A 23,848-nucleotide genomic window follows, 5' to 3' on the forward strand; every position below is an offset into this window, starting at 1 on the left:
TCTCTCTCTCTCTCACACACACACACACACACACACACACACAAAAGCACTGACACATATCTACAAGGCAGGGGTGCATATTGTGGCCCTGGAATAGAGCAAAGCTAATTGGCCCTTGTGGGGATAGAACCCATGACCTTGGTCTCATTAGTCTGATGCATTAACCAGCTGAGCTATGGGAGATGTGTCTTGAGATAATCCAGAGGAGTCTCTTAAACAGGGGAAACCTATCTGTGCTACAAACTCTGGGCCAAGAAAAGCAGCCAAGTCTTGGTTATTATTCTATTAGCTTCTCAGAGGTCTAGACCAAGCAAAAGTCAGCAGGATTTTCCAAGGGCCTACTGCGTACACAGCCTTGTGTCTGAGAGGAAGAGAAGACAAGATATCTGCCCAAGAAGAGTTTTTTTTATCTGGTTGGAGGAGTAAAAGATAAACACTCACAACAGAGACAGTGCACAAAGCAAATATCATGTCATCATGATAACAGCATTGTGCAACAGAACTATAACTAGGAATTTTAGCATCTGAGTCAGGCACTACTTACTGCACCTGGGACAGTTGACATGTAAGGTAACTTTCCCTGGGGGAAGGGATGTGACCCTTTTCTGCCATGGGGAAACCCTGGGATTGGATGAGGCCACTGGTCAGGAGGCTGCCCTCAGGGAGAGGAAGCAGGCCATCTGGTAATGTCCTATTTTAACCACTCATTCTTCTTAACATAACTAGGTGCTAAAGTCAGTTGTTTTTTCATACTTAGCGTCTTAAGGAGCCTGTTCCTAGGGAGTGGGGATGGAGCTCCCCCCAGAGATTACTACAACAAAGATGGTCATGCTTTGGGGATTGGGACTGAGAGAGGAATGAAAGTCTCTGCCCTCTGTAGTAGAGCAGTCTTGTTTAAAACCCCCAAGGTCCCAACTCTGCTTAAAAAATGTCAGTTCATCAGGGCTTGGAGGGCTTTTAGAACATCACATACATTTATATAGCACCTTAAGGTTTTCAAAGAACTTTCCCACAATTGCCCTGTGAGACAGGTAGAACAAATGAGGAAACTGAAGTGACTTGTTTAGGATTATATGACTAGTAAGTATTGGAACTGGAACTTGAACATGGGGCTTTTCTGATTCTGAGTCCAGTATCCTTTCCACCACCCTATGCTGTACCTTACATCTAGAAGGGAATCTTAGAGACAAATTGGTCCAATCCTCTCCTTTTACAGATATGGAAACTGAGGTCCAAATTGTAAGCTCTTTGTTACATCATGTAATATGCACACACAACACACACACACACACAACTCCATCATGTCATGACAGTTTTTTATATCCCAAATCCTAGAATTGTGGTTTTGGACTAACATCACCTGGCATTTTGCCTTTGCACATAGCAGGTGATCAGTAAATATCTATTGAATAAATGAGTGATGAAGTCATCTGAGATCACGCAGGATTTATTGGCAGAGCTCAGTACTAGATTCCAAATTTCTTGACTCTGAGTCTCCCATTCCATTATATGTAGGAGAAAGTGAGAATTCTGGCCTACCTGGAGATTCAGGAGCAGAGACTAGAGAGGAGTCTATGAGGACCTGACCTTGGGTGGTGAAGAGAAATGAATTCTCCAAGGTCACATAATAAGTATCAAAGCTAGGATTCAATCTCAGGTTGTCTCAATTCCATTGCTCTTTCCATTATGTCCACATTGCTGGTGGTGTAGACCTAGCCTAAGCAGAGTTTTTCTTATTGTGATGGTTTGGTTGTTTTTCAATCATTTTCTGACCTTCATGACCCCATTTGGAGTTTTCCTCAGCAAAGATACTGGAGTGGTTTGCCATTTCCTTCTCCAGCTCATTTTTATAGATGAAGAAACTGAGGCAAACAGGTTCAGTGACTTGCCCAGGGTCATATAGCTAGTAATTTTCTGAGACCAGATTTGAACTCGTGAAGATGAGTATTCCTGATTTCAAACCCAGTTCTCTATCTACTGCATCACCTTGCTGCCATAAGCAGAGTTAGGTCTGAACAATATTGATATATCCTCCCTCTTTGTAAGGTGGAATGGCACACTGGATATGGGTTCAAATCCTACCTCTGACACTTAGTAGCCTTGTGGTCATGGATAAATCACTCAACCTCTCCAGTCTCAACTCCTCCATCTGTCAAATGGGGATGATGCCTATAGTATCTGTATTACAGGGTTGCTCAAATGAGATGTGGAATGGCTAGTGCTTTTGCAAACTCTCAGGTGCTATATAAGTGTCAATACACAGAAAGGCAATTAAGAAATGCTTTTCTCAATTGAATTATATTTCTCATGTTTGCCATTCTCCAAGTAAGAGAAGATCAGGAGAGGCAATGAATGAAATATTTCAGGGTGCCATGAGATCATTTACATCTTCCTACTCTGCTTTGGTCAGAAATGTCTGGAATATTTGTTTAGGCAAAGGACTTTGACAAACACATTTGGAAGATGGTGACAAGGATGATGAACTCATATAAAGAGTGTGGGGATATGATAATTGTCTTCAAGGATTTTAAAGGTGATCATGTGATTTGTATTTTGTTGGTAGGGGCAGAACTAGGAGCAGGCAGTGAGGGGAAGCTGGAGAGAGGTGGTAGATGTAGGCTTCATGTCAGGAAAGATTTCTCAACAATTAGAGCTGCCCAGAGTTGGAATGGGTTGTCTTAGGGGGAAGTGGTTCCCCCCTCCTTGGAAATATATTTTTAAAAATGTATTTAATTAATTTATTTTTAATTTTCAACATTTACTTCCATAAGATTTTGAGTTTTAAATTTTGTCCCTCTCCCTCTCCTTCACCCTCCCCAAGACGGCATGTAATCTGATATAGGCTCTACTTATATATTCATATTAAACACATTTTCACATTAGTCATGATGTAAAGAAGAATTAGAACTAATGGGAGTAACCACAAGAAAGAAGAAATAAAGCAAAACAACAAAAGAAAAGGAGAACAGATAGTATACTTCCATCTGTATTCAGACTCCAAAGTTCTTTCTCTGAATGTGGACAGCATTTTCCATCATGAGTCTTTTGGAGTTGTCTTAGGTCCTTGCATTACTGAGAAGAGCCAAGTCTATCAAAGTTAGTCATCGCATAATGTGGCTGTTATGGTGTATAATATTCTCCTGGTTCTGCTCATTTCACTTTGTATCAGTTCATATAAGTCTTTCCAGGTTTTTCTGAAATCTGCCTGCTCATCATTTCTTCTACCACAATAGTATTGTATTACATTCATATACTACAATTTGTTCAGCCATTCCCCAATTGATTAACATCCCCTTAATTTCCTCCTTGGAAATCTTAAAAACAGAGGCTAGATGTCTACTTTTCTTTTTTTTATTCTTTTTTTTTATTTTAAGCAATTGGGGTTAAGTAACTTGCTCAAGGTTACACAGCCAGTTATTTCTGGGTGTGGTGCTAAGTATCCGAACCCAGATTTGATCCCCAGGTCATCCCGACACTGGAGCTGGTGCCAGATGTCTACTTTTCAATGTGTTAAGTTGTAGTGGGGATTCTGTTCAACTGTGGCTGCTCAGGTCCCTTCTGACTCTAAAATTCTGAGATTCTATGGATGGATAAAACTTCCTAAGAGTGAGTTGTTCATGGATGGAATGGTGGGCTGCCTCAAGAGAGACAGGTTGGTGGCTTCCCTATCTCTGGAAAATTCTTGTTCAGACAAGGGTTCAACTAATGACCTCTGAGTTCCCTTTTAAGCCATGAGGTTGTGTGATTCTGCCATTCTTACAAAGAATGAAATTTCTCAAGCTATTGGCTGTCTATCATGTACCCAGCTTGGTTCTCCCCCTTTTCCTATTCACCAGAGTTCAGACCATTTAGATAAACTTCTTTTTAAGCATAAGAAGCCTATGTTGAAGAGAAATTTTAAAAAACTAAATCCTTAAAAAAAACCCACAACAAAACGGTGCCTGGTCTCCCTGGATGTCATTAACTTTAATGTCAGAATGGGAGGAAAGGTATCTGAAAGCCATTTAATATTGTCACTGAAAAGAAGTTAGATTATGCTCAATTTCTGACATTAATGTGCTACTTAAGATAATTTATCATATTGTGGTATTAAAAAAGACATCCTTTTCACTAGGGTGGCTGAATCGAATCCTAATTTCCTCCCCCCCTGCCCACTGCCTCCGAGAATACCATTGTGTAGCTGGAAGCCTTTTTCATGTACGATTTTCCCCCCCTTCTGGGGTACAATTCAGAGCACTCCTTGTAATATCCTAGCATATAGCAGAACCACTTAAAGTGCTCATCTCTTCCAAAGATGCTGGCAGGCACCAGCCCCCCCCCATTGGAAAAAATAAAATGCCTTCTGTAGGAGACAATGGGAAAGAGGCACTTAGCGGAAAGTATGAACCAACAATCCAGTTCACAAGCTGGGCATCGGCAAAGACTACATTTTGTTGTCTGAGTGCACTGGCTGGTATGCTGTTTAATCATTAGCTCCTCTCTGTCTTTTCCCTCCTATTTTTTTTCCTCTGGGCCCCATCTAAGCACCAAGAAGCCCATTGACTCCCAAGATCACCTAGCTTGATGGGACCTCTCAGTGCCTGGCCAAGCTTTGACTGCTTTCTTGATGACAAATAACAAATTAGTGTTTAATTCCTGCCCCCCCCCCCCCCCTCCAGTGTCACTGGTTTCCTGGTGAGAGGAACATTTCTTAAAGCAACACAAATTGCCTAGCTCTCTAGAAAAAAACACACACAAAACCAACCCTTTATTCCTATCTTGAGATGCTCTCAAATCCGGAGAATGCATTTGCCTGCCAAAGGCAGGCTAAGGAACAGAAAAAAGAAATTGTCGAAAATTACCTGGAAGGATACATTTTCTTCTACTTTGCAGGACCATTTGAAAATGAAATAGTTTTGTTAGTGTCATCTGGGAATAAAGAATCGATTCATGCCTAATAGAGGCCAGTTTCTAAAGAGTACAATATAAAAGTGTTTCTTTAAGGTTCTCCCTAGAGAGCTAGCTATTCAATTGCATGCATAGCAATTTTGCATATAAATTTGCCATATGCTGAAAGGGGGAGTGTATGGAAGGCTTGTAAGAACTATCCACAGTAAACCAATTTTGCAAGGGTTATATATCTGTCACTTACAATTAAATCCATGAAAAATATTGGCTCTGAAATAAGACTTTGGTAATTTGATTTACGCTGTAGTTGAGAAATAAGAGATTCCACTGGAAAATGGACGGTGGCATTCTCTGGTGGAAAATGAAATCGGGTAATTTGATGGTAAGAAGTCTTAATTCAGAATGGTTTGTGTCTAAATAAGCTTGCTTTACAAACCTGCCTGAACAGCCAATTGTGGGCGTGTGTTGCACAAGATGAATTTCTCTGGGTATCTTTGGCTTTTGGTGCAGATTTCAGGAGTATCTGCAATGCCACTGCCAACGTACTCTCATGATCTTTATTGCTACAGGCTGAGTTCTTTATTCAGTCACAGGATATGAGGATTGACTATTGGGCTGTTATGGAAATGGAGAAGAATTTCTGGAATCAGCTGCGTGCCTGGTGCGGAATGAAGATAATCGTGTCTTCTCATGCTTTTAAAACATGCAAGATTAAAGCTTGTGAATAAATTCATTGATAGTCCTGGATACTTGGTAAATGCATATGGAAATCAATGGGAATTTATTGAGTTCTCTTGAAGTGCACAGCAGTGTATGTCTTACTTAATTTTAAAAATTTCTAAACTAAGTCTAGACTGGGAGCTTTCTGATGGATTGGGATCATAGATCTGGAAGTAGCCTCATTTTATAGATGAGGACATTGATGCCCCCAGCGTTTAAGCAACTTGCCTGAGGTCATACAGCTATCAAGGGGCAAAGCTGGGATTCAAACCCAAGTCTTCTGGCTCTAAATCCTTCCCTCTTACTCTAAAGACCCCACTAAGACACCTCTGAGAAGTCAGAGACTTTTTTTTTCCTTCTCTTGACCTTAGTATACCTTAGCATGGGATTGGTATCAGAAGGGGCAGAGAGAGAAAGAAGTGCTTAGTGACTTGAAGCGATGTCTCCCTTACATTCTTTTGGAGTATGTCATTTCATTTGGACCTTGACTTTGGCCTTGTCACATTGTCCCTTATATCATTGTTACATGTATACGTGTAGCGTGCCTTCTGTTAGAGAGTAAAGTCTTAAAGAGCCAAGGAAATTGGGAAACATCATAAGGATGGCAGTTAGATAATATAATAGTATTGAAGAATTTCATTTCTCCAGAGAGTTTCTGGAATTCTCTCTTCCAAAAGCAGAGCATCGAATACGTTCTTGACTTGCTCTAGCGATAATTTCATCTTTCAAATGGAGGAGGAAGCAGTGAAAGAAACTATTCTTCTGGACCTTTATGAAGGAGGAACTGTTTATTTTTTTGCTTTTTTTGTTTGTTTTTGGAGGGCAATTAGGGGTTAAGTGACTTGACCAGGGTCACAGGGCTAGTAAGTGTTAAGTGTCTGAGGTCAAATTTGAACTCAGGTCCTCCTGACTCCAGGGCCAGTAATCTATTCACTGCTCCACCTAGTGACTCCATGAAGGAATTGTTTATTGAACTAGAAATGATGAGAACCTTGTGGAGGAGGGGCCATAAAGTGACCTGTCCATCTTCTTCTTGTTGTTGTTAGCATATCCACTGGCCCCGTGCACCTGGTACAATTTTTGGAATAAATCATTATTTCATTAGAAATAATGTAACTGGGGCGTCCAGGTGGCTCAGCGAGTAAGAGCACCAGCTCCAGTGTCGGGATGACCTCGGGATCGAATCTGGGCTCAGACACTCAGCACCACACCCAGAAATAACTGTCCATGTAACCTTGAGCAAGTTACTTAACCCCGATTGCTTAAAAAAAGAAAAAAGAATGTAACTGTGCTGCAACTCGAAGTATTAGGTTGTTTCTTGGGGCATTAGGAATTAAGTGACTTTCCTCCCTGTGTCAGAGGCAGGGCTTGATCCTAGCTCTTCCTGACACTACTAGCATTTGTGATCAAGAAGGGAAGGAAAGGAAAGCTGGGCATAGGCCGGCAGATCTCTTCTATTGGAGATTATTTCATTCAGTCTGGGGATTATTTTGTTCTTTGCATTTCTGTCTCCAGTGCCTATCAGAGTGCCTGGTACATGGTAGGCATTTAAAAAGTGCTTATTGATAGATTGATTCAGCAAAAAGGTAGATAGGATTCCATGGCTTAACTCTATAGAGGAAGTCAGCTTAAGAGGAATGGGAAGCTCTCTAGAATTCTGAAGATGCAAAGACAGTCTAATGAGGAAAAGAGAGAGTGGTCTAAAGAGATCAGAGTGGATATGTAGAGAATCCATTGGGCAGTTTAGATTTTAAGGGGGAAAATGTACAAACGATGGAAGCAGGAACAAGTAACAGAAAAATATAATAGAATGAGCCTTTAAGATTAGTGTTAGGGGCTGTCAAGAATGCTAAGTACAGTACCTTCTCTGGAATTACTTTCCCTACTCCAATTCCCATTCTTGGCTCAGGTCCCCAGTGGACAACCGATTATTACTCCTAGCAGGGTCCTTGGGATAATTGTCAAACTTTGTTCATAATAACTCATTTAAGAAACTAATGAGGCTGGATAATAGACTGGGACCAGATTACATAAGACCTTAAATGCTAGGTTAAGGCTCCTAGTTGTAATAAGTAGCCAGTGATCAGGAGATTGACATGATCAGGACAGTTTTTTTTTGGATGATTATCTTGACAGCAATGTGATTGGAGGGTGGAAAGATGAAAGCAGTAAGACCTGTTAGGAGGCTATTACAGTAGTCCAGGTGAGAATTGAAATTGCCTGAAACAGCATGGTAGCTGAGACAGTGGAGAGAAGGGGCCAGATTTGAGAAATGTGGTGGAGATAGAATCAAGACTTTGCTCCTGACTGTATATAGAAAGTATAAGAGAGATGGAGAAAAGTAAAAGGTGACTTCTGATTTCAAGGCTATGTGTTACAGGGAGGATGGTTGTACTGGTAACAGAAAGAAGGACTTTAGAAGAGGAATGTGTTTGGAGAGGAAGATGGTGACTTCTGTTTTGGACATGTTGAGTTTGAGATGCTGGTGGGACATCCAAGTGAAGATGCGCAGTTGGAGATGCAGGACTATAGGATTTATATACTTTGCACACACACATAATATATATTTATACACTTGTATTCATTTGCTATGAGAACTGATGAGAAATATCATTATTTGAGAGAGCATAAGGGGAAAAGAGATGAGGGTTTATGACAGGGCCAAGTGGGATACACACACTTTGAGATTGAGAAGAAAATTGAAGAGTAGAAGTCAGAGAAGTAGAAAGAGAACCAGGAGAGAGTAGTGTGCCAGAAACAGAGGGAAGGAAAAGTATTCAGGTCGAGGGGATGGTTAGTGGTATCAAATGTTACAGAAAGGTCAGTCCAAATCTTATTGTTAGGAATTTAGATTTTGGATTGGTAACTGCTAGGTGTTGGCGTTTGGATAAAGCAATGTTGGTAAAGTAGAGGGTCAGGAATAGAAAGCAATGACAAATTTCATGGGTAGTGAGGAAGGGGGAGGTAGCAAACAAATTTTTTTCTAGGAATTTAGGTTTTGATATACAGTATAAACTAATTATGGTCCTTAGGTCATGACATACACTACAACCTTGGTCCTTGACTTCAGAGTGCTTCCAGCCTCACTGGGCAAACCAGGCAGACATATAGATGGGCACAAAATCCAATGCTGTGTGCTCTTCTTTGGACGTAGACACCAAGTTTCTGGACCTTGTTCACATAGTATGTTTTGATTCTAGTAGAGAGGGTGGGATTCCTGCTCAGGTGACCTCTGAAATCCCTTTTTACTGTGGAATTTTGTCATTTGAGGCTATACTGGGTCAGCCAGACCTGGGGCCAGTGCATCCCTTTGAAGGAATGACGGCTGCTATCTTTCCCTTTTCCTTTGTGACTGAGAAACCAAAGCAAAGTCACCTGGCCTGTGTGGGGACCAAACCCACAACCTTAGCCTTTTAGCACAGGAAAGGGTTTGCTGGAGCCAGCTCAACATAACTGTTAAATTTCAGTGTGAGCACTTACACCTGGGAAATCAGCAATCAGCAAATTGCTATAAATCAGGGCCTGATTTATTGTTTTGTTGGTTGTCAAGTAAGAAAATGATGGAGAAAATGTTATTAATGAATATCAAATTAAAAAATATGTTGTGCATAGTTTTTTGCGTTTTTATATTTTTGGCAATCTAGTTGCTAAACGTTTACCAACATGTGGTTGACACAAGGCTTTAACCCACTGCTGGAGTGTCTATGTGTGTGAGGAGTTTGTGAGTTTCAAACACCACTTCTTCAGGCTTTTTCCTCTCCTCCCAGCTGTTCTCTAAGATAAAACCAAGGAATGCCATCAGTCTCTTACCTAGGCCAAGGCCTCCCCTTTCCCTTATGTTTTCTATGCCCTTTCCCAGGTATTTGCAAATTCTATCAGTGGAATAATAACAAACAGCCTCATATTTTGCCCTTAGGCCACCTTTCATCTGTAAATCTCAAAGAACTCTTGTGTGATTGTGTTTTGCTATAAGTGGAGGTGGTGATTTTATTGGGGCTTCAGAGAATACTCTGTTTGTTTATTGATATTATTAGCTGTAGGGCCACCGATAACTAGGGATTTATATCTTTGATCTGTTTTTTTTCTTTTAATTTGGCAGTGTTGACGTATGCTGAGGTCTCATAGAACTCTTACCTCTGGGTCAGCCCCCATTTTCAGTCCCTGTCCCCTTCCCTATGCCATTAAAGCCCTCTTTTGTCATTCTATGAGTCTGCTCTGATGGAACCTCTTACTACCTTCCTTAGAGCAAAGGGGAGGGGGAGACCTGGGTTATCAGCAGTTCATGTGAAAAAGAGTTAGAGGTCCCTAGTTGACCAGGGATTCTTTGAGCCAGCAATGTAAGGTGGCTGCCAATAAAACAAATATGATTTTAAGCTTCATTAATAAAATCTAAGTGATGGGGCTGCTGTCTTTTGCCCTGATCAGCCTACATCTGGGATACTGAGTCTTGCTCTGTTTTTTTTTTTAATAACATTTTTCCCAATTATATGAAAAGACAATTTTTTAACATTTATTTTTTAATGAGTTCCAAATTTTCTCCTTCCTTGAAATGATAAGGATTTTGATATGTTATACATGTGAGTCTAGCTCTGTTTACTAGGTTTTAGGAGAGACAGAGAAGTGGAGAAATATTTTTGCATAGTGGATAGAGAATGGGACTTTGGAGTTAGGAAGACCTAGGTTCAAATCCTGTGTCTGGCTCATTCTAGCTCTGGGACCCTAGGCAAATCACTTAACCTCTCAGGGCCCCAGAAACCTCTTAAAGACTACATGCATGTTGCTGACAAGTTGTGAGTCTTCATTGGTGGAGGGAATTCCCTCACTGGAAGTCCCTAGCCCTGTTAAATCAGAGGTTTGGATTAAAAAGAAAAGATCCAGAGAGAATGAACAAAATGGTAAGGGACTCAAAACTGAGGCACATAAGGATTAGTTAAAGGAAATGATATTTAGCCTGTACAAGAAAAGACAGCGGGGACATGATGACTGACTTCAAGTGTCTGAAGGGCCGTTATGGGGAAGAGAGAGTGGATTTGTTCTGGCTTGTTTTTCAATTCATAATTAGGTTCTAGGGTTAGGATGCTTGTTTTTGCTTTCTCTGTTGCTTTCTCAACCATTTTTGTTGATTATTTTGTCATCTGCTGAATTTTATCATAATTTTGTTTTTAGATGTCTTAGTTCCTTCTCTCCTCATTTGATGTTTCTACTAATTTCCATGTCTTTTGTGTGTCCCCTCCTTTTAATAATAACAATAATCGTTAACATTTAGATAGTTCTTTAAGGTTTACTAAGCAATTTACAAACATCAATCCTGAGAGTTAAGTGACTTTATTATCTTCTCCAGTTTATGGATGAGGAAACTGAGGCAGGCAGCGGTTAACTGACTTACCCAGAGTCACACATCTAGTGTCTTTGTCTGGGTTTGAACTTAGTCTTCCTGAATCCAAGTCTAGCTATATTTTATTGTGTTAATAGGAAATTCCAGTGTCACTTCTAGTACTTCTTTTTAAAAATACGTTTTAATGATCCCTATATACACCAGTCATTTTTGTATATACACCCCACCCCCAGATGAATCCTTCTTTGTAACAAAGAAAAACAATTAAGTAAAAACAACCAATGCAATGATTGCATCTGATGGCCTATGCAGCATTCTGCCTTTCTTACCATCCCTTGCATCTGCCAAGAGGAGAGGAATATGTTCCATTATTGATTCCCTGATACATTATCATTTTTTTTCCAGTTACTCAGTGATCATTTCATTTGCATTGTTGTAGTCATTGTGAATATTGTTGATCTGGGTCTATTGGGCCATACAAATTTCCCCATGTTTTTCTGACTTTCTCATATTAGTCAACAATATTCCATTATATTCAAAAACCAATTTTCTCACTCATTCCCCAATTGCTTGGCATCTACTGTCTCCTCTCCTTTGTTATCATACGTAAACATTTTTGTTTTATATTGGACTTTTCGTTCTGTTTTTTTTTTACATTGGGATATATGCCCAATATTGGGATTGCTAGATCAGAGTGTGAACAAGTTAGTGACTTTCCTTGTGTGATTCTACATTGTTTTCCAGAATGATCGGACCAGTTCCCAGCTCCACTAACATATTAATGTCCCTGTCTTCCCCCAGCACCTCCAACATTATCTCTGTTTTTTTTTTTTCTGTTAGCTCTGCTGTCATTATTTGAGCATTTTCCCATCTGATACCCCCTTCCCCTGCCCTCCCCTCCTCCCCTTCCCTCCCCTCTCCTCTCCTCTCTTCCCCTCTCCTGTCCTTATCATTTGCATAGGGTTACACAGGTAATAAGTGACAACGGATTTGAACTCAGGTCTTCCTGACTCCAGGGCCAGTGCTCTGTCCACTGTGCCACCTAGCTGCCCCTACTTTTGTTAATCCATTGTAATATTTTTTCCCATTTTAACCTCCACATCCCTTTTTATTCCTTCACATTCCTGCCCTCTCGCCCCCGCCAAAAAAAACCCAAAACCCAACAACTTTCTTTTGAGAGATTCTAGTAAGTCGTTTTGCTTCCTTTTTGCTGAATCTAGGCTTTGGAGCAACCTTGGGGGCCACCTAGCTCAACTTGTACCCGAAGAAGAATTTCTTCTACATTCTGCAGCATCTTTGTAGCATAAGTGACAGGTCTCCCACTGCCTCCCATAGAAGCTCATTTTCCTTTTTGGAAGCTCTGAGTGTTAGGCAGATTCTCCTGACTTTAAGCCTAAAGTTGTCTTTCTACAGGTTCTACTCATTGATCCAAGTTCTGCCCCCTCTGGGGCCAAAGAGAGTATGTTGAATCCCTCTTGCTGATTCAGGCCTTTAAATACTTAAAGATTATACTCAGGTCCCCTCTTCTCTGAATGAAATGACCCTCAGTTGTCTTGAGGATCAATTGAGATAATATTTGTAAAGCTCTTAGCACAGTGTGGGCTGCATAGTAGGTGCTGTATGAACACTCATTCCCTTCCCCTCCTTGTCATGGTTTGCATCCCAGCCTCCACCATGCTTGTCCTCCCTTGGACACTCTCCAGTTTGTTCGTGTTCTTGCAACCCCTCTAGGCCTCTTGCTTCCCTCATCTCCCAACACATACATGCCGTATGCCTCAGATCACTTTCCCAGCCTCCACTCCCTAATGTGTCTATCTCTTTTCCAATCCTGGCCATCCTTCAAGGCCCCCCCCCCCGGTACCACCCTGACCCATAGGGACTTGTACCTCTGAACTCAGAGCGTCTTCAGATTTACTGTATGGTAAAATATACCCAAGATTGGTATCACCATGAATCTTGGTAGCAGATGTGAGAATCTGCACATTGCAGCCATAGAATGATAGAACATTGGGACTGGAGGGTAGATCAGAGAGTAGCATCTAGTCCATTCTATGACTGATCCCTCCATTGTGTCCTCCATGCCCGGGCTTTGCTTGAAAGAGTCATTGAGTTGGGCTGCTTCACAGCTCGGTAAGCTAATGGATAGAAAGCTGGACTTTCAGGTTCAGGAAGTCAGGAAGACCTGAGTTCAAATTCTGTCTCAGATACTTAATAGCTGTATAATTCCGGGCAAATGATTTCTTTTCTCTGAGTCTCAGTTTTCTCATCTGTTAAATGAGGGGATTGGACTCAGTGACTTCTGAGCTTTTTTCCAAATTGAAATCTATGATCCTATGATCTCTCTGATGCCTTTGGTGAATCTCAGTTTCTTCCTGTGTAAAGTGAAGATAAGAATCTCTACTGGCAGCTAGGTGGCTCAGTGAATAGAGCACCAGCCCTGGAGTCAGTTCAATTCTGGCCTCAGACACTTAACACTTACTGGCTGTGTGACCTTGGGCAAGTCACTTAACCCCAATTGCCCTGCCCTCCCCCTTCCAAAAAGAAAAAAAAAAAGAATCTACCTCAAGGCAATTGGGGTTAAGTTACTTGCCCAAGGTCACACAGCTAGTGTGTCAAATATCTGAGGCCAGATTTGAATTCAGGTCCTCCTGACCCCCTGCCCATGCTCTATTCACTTCACCACCTAGCTGCCCCCTTGCTTCAATTTCTTTGCAAAGCTGATAGGAAGATTAAATAAGATAGTAGTGGAGAAATTAGTCCCAGGCTCTTGAGTCTTGGGTTCCTTCTACCTCACTAGAACTGAAAATTGAACTTATAAATGCATCAACACTTGTGGTATGCACGTGTTATTGTGGACTATCCACTTTATGCTATTCCATTCTAAATTATTCATCCATTCATTGAAATGGGCTCCTGTAAAAAATGGGGAGTTTCCCCTCCTTAGGGATCTTCAAGCAGAGACTAGATGGCCACTTTTTGCATAAGTTATAGTGGGAATTCCTGTTGTGTATGCATTAGTTGTGAAGGTGCCACCCAAGTCTTGAAGTCTGTGGTTCATTTATATATTAAGTCAATATGTGAGAGGCAGTGTATGGGCAGCTAGGTGGTACTCTGGATAGATGGACAGATAGATGATAGATAGATAGATAGAGCGAGGGGGCGAGTGAGCTCTGTACCTGGAATCAGGAAGACTCATCTTCCTGGGTTCAAATATGGCCTCAGACACTTACTAGCTGTGTGACTCTTAAGACTGTTTCCCTCAGTTTCCTCATCTATAAAATGAGTTGGAAAAGAACATGGCAAACCACTCTAGTATCTCTGCCAAGAAGAGTTGGAGAAGCAATGTTATCCAGTAGAAAGAGCACTAGACTAGAAGTTACAAGACTGGTGATGGCCTAGGATACAGTGGATGACCTTGGCTTCTCTGAGGCCTGACCAAGCTCTTCTAAGGACTCCACAGAGTCTTCTTCAGTTGCCTTCACGTCTGTTGGACAAAATTGTTCTCATCTGCCCATTCTGCCAGAAAAGCTTGGGGTAGATATCCCTCTAACTCACTGACAGGCTTGAGGCTCGATGGTTACCCTCAACCTGGGTTTAGCCCATCTGCCAATATGGTTTTACCTGGGTGTGGCCACTGCACATGCTACAGCTTCTTGGATCCACAGGTGAGAGTTGGGTGAAGGTAGACACCAAAGGTGGATGAGCAGCCCTGAGAAGGGTTGGACAGGCCTTCACACCAAGGAGGAGTTAGTCCTCTCTGAACACCCCATACAATCCTAGTATAGGATACACGAAAAGGAAAGGCACAGAGAGCCGAATGAAAATGGGAGGCTTGTATTGGGGATAGAGAATAGTGTAGAGTGAATGGCAGAGGTAGGGCAAAGGATGGTGAGACTAGATTTTGGAAGGCCTGTGAATGTGAGAAATTTACAGTGAAGATTTTTGAGTAAAGGGATGACAGAAAAAATTTTACTTGCAGGGATGTGAAGGATAGATTGGAAGAAGAGACAGGGGAGATAGGTAGGTATGAAAGGAGGTTACAGTAGTCTAGGTAGATGGTAATTAAAGTAATGAGGCAGCTGTCAGAATAAGGATGAAAGATTGGAGGAGAGATGTTATTGTTTGTCCTTCATTCCACGATGATGGACATGATGATGCCATGACAGCAAGTGAATTGGATTTAAGTGAGGCAGGGCTGTGCAGAGTCACCAGCCTCACTTTCTCTTCCTGAGCCATCTGGCCCAGTGGCAAGATCAGGACCACTGGAGATGGCCCCCAAGGAGAGATGTTACAGAGGCAGAGGTGACATGAATTGCTGTGTTTAGATATGAAAGGACAAAAACATCATGGGATCATAGATTTAGAGGTGGAAGAGATTTTGGAGGTAGAGGTCATCTAATCCAATTAAATTTACAATTGAGGAAACTAAGACCCAGAAAAATGTAGAATGACTTGTTCAATGTCACACAGGTTAAGTGACAGTCAGGATTTGAACCCAGATCCTTCTATTCCAAATCCATCACTGCGCCACACAGAGTCAAATATTCTCCAAGATCTGAACAAGGTATTTGTTCCCCAAAGGACCGCATTTCCAATTTTGCAGCAAAAATCAATGCGAAAATATGATTTGATGTGCAGAAATTTACTTTCTAGGCAGCCCCACCCAGCAGCCCCTCCCCACCAATGCATTTATTCTGTTGTTAAATGAGGCTAATGGGTGTCTGAGCCAGCTCAGGCCTAGCAGCAGATGGCCCTAGGGCTCTGGGGGTCTTGTTAGGCCTTCTGGAGAGCATTCAGGCTGACTGATGATTTGAATGAATCCTCTTTCTTCCTGGGCACAAAGAATTGTACCAAGAGACAACCTCTTAGTTGTACATCCTTAATGATCCAGTGAAGAGAACGTGTCTGACAGCCCGGATCTATAGAAGCCTGAATGAGATGGTTTCCTCCCTTCCTATCTTTGCTTTGGAGTGGAGGGATGGGGAGGGAGTGGGTTCCCTGTTGTATGGACGCTGTCTTGGGCTTTAGAATTCAGTCTCTTTCTGTTTCTCCTTCCTTACTTGAGGCATGCCCGAGGCAGAAAAGGGGGAGGAAGCTGCTTTTTGGAAGCTTAGCCTTTTCTCTCACTAAACCCTTTAACAGCTGGGGGGCAATTACATCCCCTCTGCCGCCCAAGCAGATACAGACTTACTGTGGTTTCATTGGAGCAGCCAGGAGAGAGGCAGCTGTCACAAGTCACTGGGGTCACAGGATAATGAGAAAGGTTATTAGAGATTATCTAATTCAACCCAGGCATTTTACAGAGGAGGAAAATAGAGAAGTGACTTGTCTAAGGCCACACACTTAGTAAGTGGTAGGGTTGGCTCTCAAGCCCCAGACCTTGTGACTTTGAGTCCCTGGCCCTCTTCCTGCTCCCCAGCACTTTCTCTGGCTGCTCCAGTGGCACGCATCTGCATGCCTGAATCTGGAAGCCACCCTGCAATTCCCTATCCTTTTTTGCCTGCTTGTTAAATGTCCTCTCTCATCCCCCTTCTTCTCCCTCTGTGTTCCTCTTCCTCCTTAAAGCCTGCCTCAAATGCTGCCTTCTCTTTGGAGCCTGCACTGATGCCCTTCAGTCATTAAGTCAGAGACAACGACTTTATTGAGTGCCTACTGTGCTCCAGACACTGTGCTAAGCACTGGAGATTGAAGGAAAGGCAAAAGACAGTTCCTGCCCTAGAGTAGCTCACAGTCTAGTGAGAAAAAAATGAATACAGCACTCCCTTCTCCATTGCACTGATCATGAATTATTTTGTTCATACTTATCTCTATTTGCATCTTATCCCCTACTAGATTATAAGCTTCACAGAGATAAGGACTGCCACTGGACTTTGTATTTCTCCTGGTGCCACTGCTTCTTTCCCCTGACACTGTCACCAATAGCCTGCTGGTTGGTCTTCTGTAACAGCAAGCACCCTAGCATACCCAGGATGACTGCTATCACAGGTTCCTAGATCTGCTTTTCTAAAGGAAAGCAACTCAAAAAAGGGTTAGCAATCTTACTTTAATCAAACATAGATATAATCTACCTAGTTCAGGGGAAGAAGTCAGCACCCTGAACTTCAGAGAATACAAACAGAAGTTACAAGCAGACAAAAACACCGACAGAGAAAATAATACAATTCAGCAGACAAACAGACAGAGCTTCTAGCTTTCTGACCATCACATCCATACCTAGTTAGTCACCAGAGAGAGAAGCACCAACATCTGAGTTTTCAAAGCTGGAGGGCTCAATGACTGCTCAGTCTCATCTGCCCAAATCACACAACTCTTCCCAAAGTGAGCCCCAAAGCAAAACCTTGCATCAGAGGTATATATAGCTTTCTCTGGGTCAGAGAACATCACAATGCTCATGACCCACTTGACTACAAAGTAACAAAATTTGTGCCTTCCTGAAAAACAGGCCTCCTACCACAGGCTCCAGGTGAGCACATTCAGCCTATTAGAGGTCAGGGTTTATTTTCAAATCAGGAAAGGGCCTCAAATCACCTAGGCTTATTAAGGGACAGGGAAGATCTTCAAATTCCTGTTACCATTATACCTCCTTATGCCACTCCAATTTATCCTCCACTCAACTGTCAAAATGATCTTCCTAAAGCACATGTCTGACCATGTCACTCCCCTACTCCATAAACTCCAGTGGCTCCCTATTGCCTTCAGGATCAAATATAAAATCCTATATTTGGTGTTCAAAGTCCTCATAACCTTCCTACTTCCCCTTAACCCTTGATGTACTAACACCTTATACCTACCCTCCCACATACTCTTTGACCCAGTGACCCATTTGCCTCCTTGCTGTTCTTCCAACAAAATAAAAAAAAATGGTATTTATATGGTATTTACTAAATGCCAGGCTTGGTGCTAAGTGCTTTACAAAGTATTTCATTTGATTCTCACAACAATCATGGGAAGAAGGTACTTTTATCATCCCCATTTTACAGATGAGGAAATGAAACAATTTGTGTCACATAGCTAGTAAGTGTCTGAAACTGGATTTGAATTCAGATCTTCCTGACTCCAGACCCAGTAGTGACATATAATGGGTATTTAATAAATGTTTGTTGACCGACTAGTTTTGCTTGACATCAGGTCCCATGATTACCCCTGAGCTACACCAGCAGCTTTTCAGGGGTAGAGACTGAGCAGCAGCCCCCTTTCCTCCTCATCAGATCATTTCTTCCTGTGTCTCTAGAATTTCATTCTTGAACACTTCCCCTGAAAAGTATGAGATTATTGGATCCTAGATAGCTTTCCTGTGAACACTGTGGAATATGTTCTCCCTGTGTCTAGGGTACCTGTCGAAACAAGACTGGATCTACTCTCCTCTATCTTGAACTTTGGGATGGAATGGACATTTGCCAACAAGGTTCTCATAATTTCTGTTGTGCTGAAGGTTAAGCTCTATGAATCTCAGTTTCTTCACCTACAAAAGAGGGATAAGAACACTTACTTTCCCTGCCCACAGTGTTGTTGGTGGGACAGCCATTTATAAATGTTTAGGCTCTAGAGAAATCCAAGCTATTGATAGACTATTGATAGATAATTGTTGACATTTCGGTAATACTTTAAGGCTTGAAAAACAGTTTACATATGTAATTTCATTTGGCACTAGAGGTATTAATTTTTCTATGTTACAGAAGAAGAGACTGAGGGCTAGAGGTTTAAGGGACAATCCCCATGGTGTGTCACACTATTAGTTTTTCCAGACTCCACATCCAGGAATCCTTCCACTATACAAATTGTCTTTAAAAAGTTATATAAAGAAAATGCTGTCAATGTTGGGAACATGAATAAGGTTGTCAAGTTTTCCTCTAACTGTCTCCTTGTCTGCTTCTTGCTGTATTTGGGATGCAAGGTGAGGATCCTAGATGAGTTAGTCTGGTAAGCCAAGTGGCCATTGCCCAGGAGTTCACGATCCCAGATCGAGGTTTGGTGAGAGAGCCATGTCCTGCCTCTCTCCCTCGCAGGTGAAGGTGATGGTGCGGATCTGTACGTCGCCGGGCGCCCCTCACTCGTCTGAGCCCATGTCCTTCCTGAAGGTGGATTCCCGGAAGAAGCAGGTGACGCTGTACGACCCGGCTGCTAGTTCCCCCGCCAATGGGGGCTCTCGGAGAACTGCAGGCGCAGTTCCAAAGATGTTTGCTTTTGATGCTGTCTTCCCACAGGATGCTGCTCAGGTGAGTAAGGGTGGAAGGGCCAGGCTGGGACTTCTGGAACTTGGCTTTTGAAGCTCCCTCCTAATGTCTGTGGCATTTTTCTGGCAATGGTGAGAAGAGTGTTTTCATTCTTCTGTAAAGGATAGAGAGAATTAAGGGCTCAAAATGTGGTCCTGCCAACAAGGCAGTTTCTCATTTCTCCAGGAGTGGTGAAACCTGGTGAAATTGCAGAACATTCATATTTTCTTGTACAAAGTTAGGGGTTTCTTGGCCTTTTGGGGTCTCTGAAGCTAGATGTCAGGTTCCTGGGATCTCTAACATGGGTCCATGCTAGAGAATAGGGAAGGGCTCAGAAAATGTCATCAGGGAAGCACTGACCTTGTGATTTGCAGTTATGGCCACTCAGCCCTTTATTGTGTGTTGTGCTGTCCTTCAAGACCTCAGGCAGTCCTCAGCACAGCACACTGCATGAGACTTCACATGGGGACCCAGATTGTGCATATCCCCATTGCTGTTCATCAATAGATCTCATTAGGCTATCTTGCTCTCGACTCCTGTCAATATGCTAGGAGGGTCAGCTTAGGAACAGCTAGCAAGTCTCGACTCATTCAGCTTTTCCACACTGACTCTGGGCAACCATGGAAGGAGGGGGAGAGGGGTGGCTAGGTGGTGCAGTGAATAGAGCACCGGCCCTAGAGTCAGGAGGACCTGAGTTCAAATCTGGCCTCAGACACTTGACACAAAAACTAGCTGTGTGACCTTGGGCAAGTCACTTAACCCCAACTGCCCTCCAAAACAAAAAGAAAAAAAAAGGAGGGGGAGAGAAGCTGGCTTCTTCTTAGGGCTATCAGTAGTTGCTATTACCTTCTTGCCCCACAGACCAGTTACTCCACCTTCCCCACTGCATGGTGCTAGAACCAAAGCTCAGTCTCCCTTTCTTCTTTTCTCCCTAGTTTTTCAAAACACCACTTGTATACCATGAGGTTCAAGAATATAAAAAACTGATTTTAAAAATTGGTGCACATATTATGCATGTTCATGTGTAAGGCATACATGTTTCATGTGTATTATGTGAGCATGCCATTTCTCTTTAACTGTATTTGTGTTTACCATGAATGCATCATATTTGTGTGCTTCATGGAATAATAAATCACACTTTCCACTATTCTTCCCTGGATCCTTTGAGGGCTCAGGTCAAGAGCAATCTTTCAGTTCTTTGTGTCAGTCAGTCAGTCAACAAGCATTTATTTAGAAAGTGTTTACTATGCAAAGCATTGTATGAAGTTCAGAGAAAGGCAAAAGCAGTTCCTGCCTGTCCTCAGGGAGCTTACATTCTATTGTCCCACTGAAACTATTTTTTTTCTGTTTTGTATTTACTTATCTGCATAAATGTTGTTTTCCAACACCCCAGTCCCCCAAGTAAGTATGACGTCTGCTCTATGAGGACAGAGACTATCTCACTTTTAGTTTTTGTCTCTCTACTGGTGTGCAGTAGGTGCTTAATAAATACTTGCAAATTGCCCAAAGGGAAGATTTGTTTCCTGGGTTCCAGAGGAGATCATCTGACTGACTTTTCTGTGGACACTTCTTGATTCTGGTGGCAGATCGGGTGGGGAGCTGGGATAGTGAGGCCTTCACCCTCTCCCACCTCTGCGTCTTCTCTCCTGCAGGCCGAGGTGTGCTCTGGGACGGTGGCAGACGTGATCCAGTCAGTCGTGAATGGTGCTGACGGCTGCATCTTCTGCTTTGGCCATGTCAGGCTCGGTGAGCACCCCGTTTCCCTTCCATTAATGACTCCGTCAGTCTGGTAATTACATGCTGTCAGCTCCCGGGACAATAAAGCTGGAGTCTGCAAAGAGATGGGGATTTCTTCTTAATTAGCTTTGCAAACTTCCCAGGTTTATTCCTGCAGCATTAAAACCTTCAACTTTAATGGGAGAGGAGGTTGAATAATGAAACTGAGGAGCTCAAGCAAGGGGCATCAAAAGGGTCGATGTGTTGGGCCCTGTTTTGTGGAATAATTGTAAAAATACTGGATTTAGGGTCAAAAGGTCTGGGTTCAAATCCTGTTTTGATACATTGGCCTGTGTGGCCTTGGGCCCTTCCCCCTGAGCCTCAGTTCCATCACCACTCCCATCATCATCATAATCATTACCCTCATCATTCAAGCTGATCTTTATATGGGTTTTTGCCTTTTGTAAAATGCTTAACGCATCTCACTAAAACTTCAAAGACAAACTCTAGGAGGCAGGCACGGGGTTTATTATTGCTCCCATTTCACAGATGAGAAATTTAAAGGTCAGAACTTCTAAGCAGGTGTTTGTTAGATTGAATTGAATTAAGAGACTTGCCTGGGATCACAGCTAGGTATTGGACGCAAGATTTGAAAATAAGGTCCCCTGACTTCCTCTGTCCATTCTATTTCTGTCTATTCTAACATCTGCTTTGTCTATAAAATGAGATAGTTGGTCTAGAGCAGGGATTCTTAATTTTTTATGTCGTGGACCCCTTTGGCGGTATGGTGAGGTCAATGGACACTTTCCCAGAATAATATGTTTAAATCCATAAAATAAAATACAATTACAAGAGAAAACAGTTACATTGAGATAAAGTCATTTTTTCCTGGTCTAAGTTCGCAAACCCCCTGAATCTAAGAACCTCAGGACAAGACGACCTTTAAAGGTCCCTTCCAGCTCTAAAATTCCATATTCTTATGTATCTAAAAGACCAGATGAGTTTGGAGATGAATATGTTATGGGACTGAGTTAGAGGGAAGGATGTGAGTAATGAATGCTTGAAATAGACCCTGAGCTCTCATGGCCTTGTCATGACAGAATAAGTCAGTGAGGCAGCTGGTGGTGTGGTTTGGCCTCAAGTCAGGAGGACCCAAGTTCACATGTGGCCTCAGACATTTATTAGCTGTGTGACCCTGGGCAAGTCACTCCATCTCTGTTTGCCTCAGTTTGCTTAACTGTAAAATAGGGATAATAATAGCACCTATCTCCCAGGGTTCAAAAGAGGATGAAAAGAGATAATATTTGTAGAAGTGCTTAGCACAGTGTCCAGCGAACAATAGGCATAATGTTAGTGCTTATTCTCCTTCCTTCTTCACTTCAATGAGGGGGGTTGTGGTCAAAATGCACCAAGGCTTAATTGGATGATATGGTCAGGGCTTAGTCTGGGCCTGGGTTCAAGCGACAAGGGGTCGGCTGAATTCGAGCCAAGTGTTTTCTCCCTAACAGCACTGGGGCTGGTGTAGTTGGTGTCCAGAGGATGGGGGTCCCCTCAGTCCCTGCTTCCATTCCCCTTCACTTGGCAGTAACTGCTCAGCCTTTTTTTTCTTGGCATTCCCCGCAGGGAAGTCATATACCATGATTGGGAAAGATCATTCCACCCAGAGCTTGGGGATCGTGCCCTGTGCCATTTCTTGGTTGTTTAAGCTGATCAATGAGCGGAAAGAGAAGACAGGAACCCGGTTCTCTGTGCGCGTTTCTGCTGTAGAGATTAGCGGCAAAGATGAAAACCTCAAGGATTTGTTAGGTGACGTTGCCAGTGGAAGCCTTCAGGATGGCCAGTCTCCTGGGGTTTACCTTCGAGAGGATCCTGTTTGTGGAACACAGGTATAGAGAGCAGCGTGGTAGGCCTCAGCCAAGCCAAACCCTTCCCTCTCTTGTCTTTCCTTTTAATCTGAGGATAATTACAACAGTTTCTAAGGTGGCTTAAAAAGAAAGATACTGCCTTAAATTTTTTTTCCTGCCTTTAATTTTTAATCCCCTCTCCCTGGCTGTACATATTTGTTTCTCTGATAGCCCTCGAGACTTAATCGGTCTGACAAAAAATGCCAGTCAGCCCTCTCTCTAATGAGCTGCTTCCTTTTTGCTTTTCAGCTTCAGAACCAGAGTGAGCTCCGAGCCCCGACTGCAGAGAAAGCTGCCTTCTTCCTGGATGCAGCCCTGGCTGCCCGCAGCACCAGCAGAGCTGACTGTGATGAAGAGGACCGAAGGAATTCACACATGCTGTTCACCCTCCATATCTACCAGTACCGGATGGAGAAGTGTGGCAAAGGAGGAAGTAGGTCCTCCTCCCCACTTTCTCTCCTCTGCTCCCCCCCCCCCACCTTCTGGGTTTTATTTTGAGGTTTAGAACCTTCCACTGGATTTCTGCAAGGGTCAGGATGCTACAAAGTCCTTGTGGCAGTACACTGTGGCTGCACATTGCGCATGAGGCCAAGTTGTGACCCAGTTAGGGACAGAGAAAGACAGAGACAGAGAGAGAGATAGATACAGAGAGAGGGAGAGAGAGACACAGAGGGAGAGATAGATACAGAGAGAGGGAGAGAGAGACACAGAGGGAGAGAGACAGAGACAGACACAGAGAGAGAGCATCTGAGTATTTATTAAGTGCTTTCTACTTGCCTTCCCTCAGGTATTGTGCTAAGGATGCATGGAGAGAAAGAAAGAGAGAGAGGAGAAAGAGGAGAGAGGAAGAGAGAGAGAGGAGATAGAAAGAGAGGGAGGAGAGAGAAGAAAGAGAGGGGGAGGGGAGGGGCGAGGGAGCATATATTGAAGTTCCTGGGGTGAGGCTTTGTCCTTTGGCCCTAGACTGAGTCATGGCCCCTGACCCCAGACTGATCATAAGAGTATGGATAGTTCAGTGAAACCCATCTCTACTACCGAGAAAAAAATCCCCCATGTATATATTTGCTGATAGG

The 23,848-nt window shown here is 42.7% G+C and overlaps 1 protein-coding gene across 3 annotated transcripts in view; it reads left to right on the plus strand.

Moving 5' to 3' along the window:
- KIF26A (kinesin family member 26A) overlaps positions 1 to 23,848 on the plus strand; it is a 171,441-nt gene that overhangs the window by 125,807 nt on the left and 21,786 nt on the right. For all 3 annotated transcript variants that reach the window (XM_069103816.1, XM_069103814.1, XM_069103815.1), the window contains exons 6-9: positions 18,949 to 19,158; positions 20,808 to 20,901; positions 22,495 to 22,757; positions 23,025 to 23,208. In XM_069103816.1, the coding sequence (XP_068959917.1) occupies positions 18,949 to 19,158; positions 20,808 to 20,901; positions 22,495 to 22,757; positions 23,025 to 23,208 (751 nt within the window). The remainder of the gene's footprint in view (positions 1 to 18,948; positions 19,159 to 20,807; positions 20,902 to 22,494; positions 22,758 to 23,024; positions 23,209 to 23,848) is intronic.

The sequence above is a fragment of the Petaurus breviceps genome, unplaced genomic scaffold (genome assembly GCF_028583685.1).
Source record: "Petaurus breviceps papuanus isolate PSGF00001 unplaced genomic scaffold, PetGlider_PUasm1.0 64, whole genome shotgun sequence".
In the NCBI taxonomy this organism is placed as follows: Eukaryota; Metazoa; Chordata; class Mammalia; order Diprotodontia; family Petauridae; genus Petaurus; species Petaurus breviceps.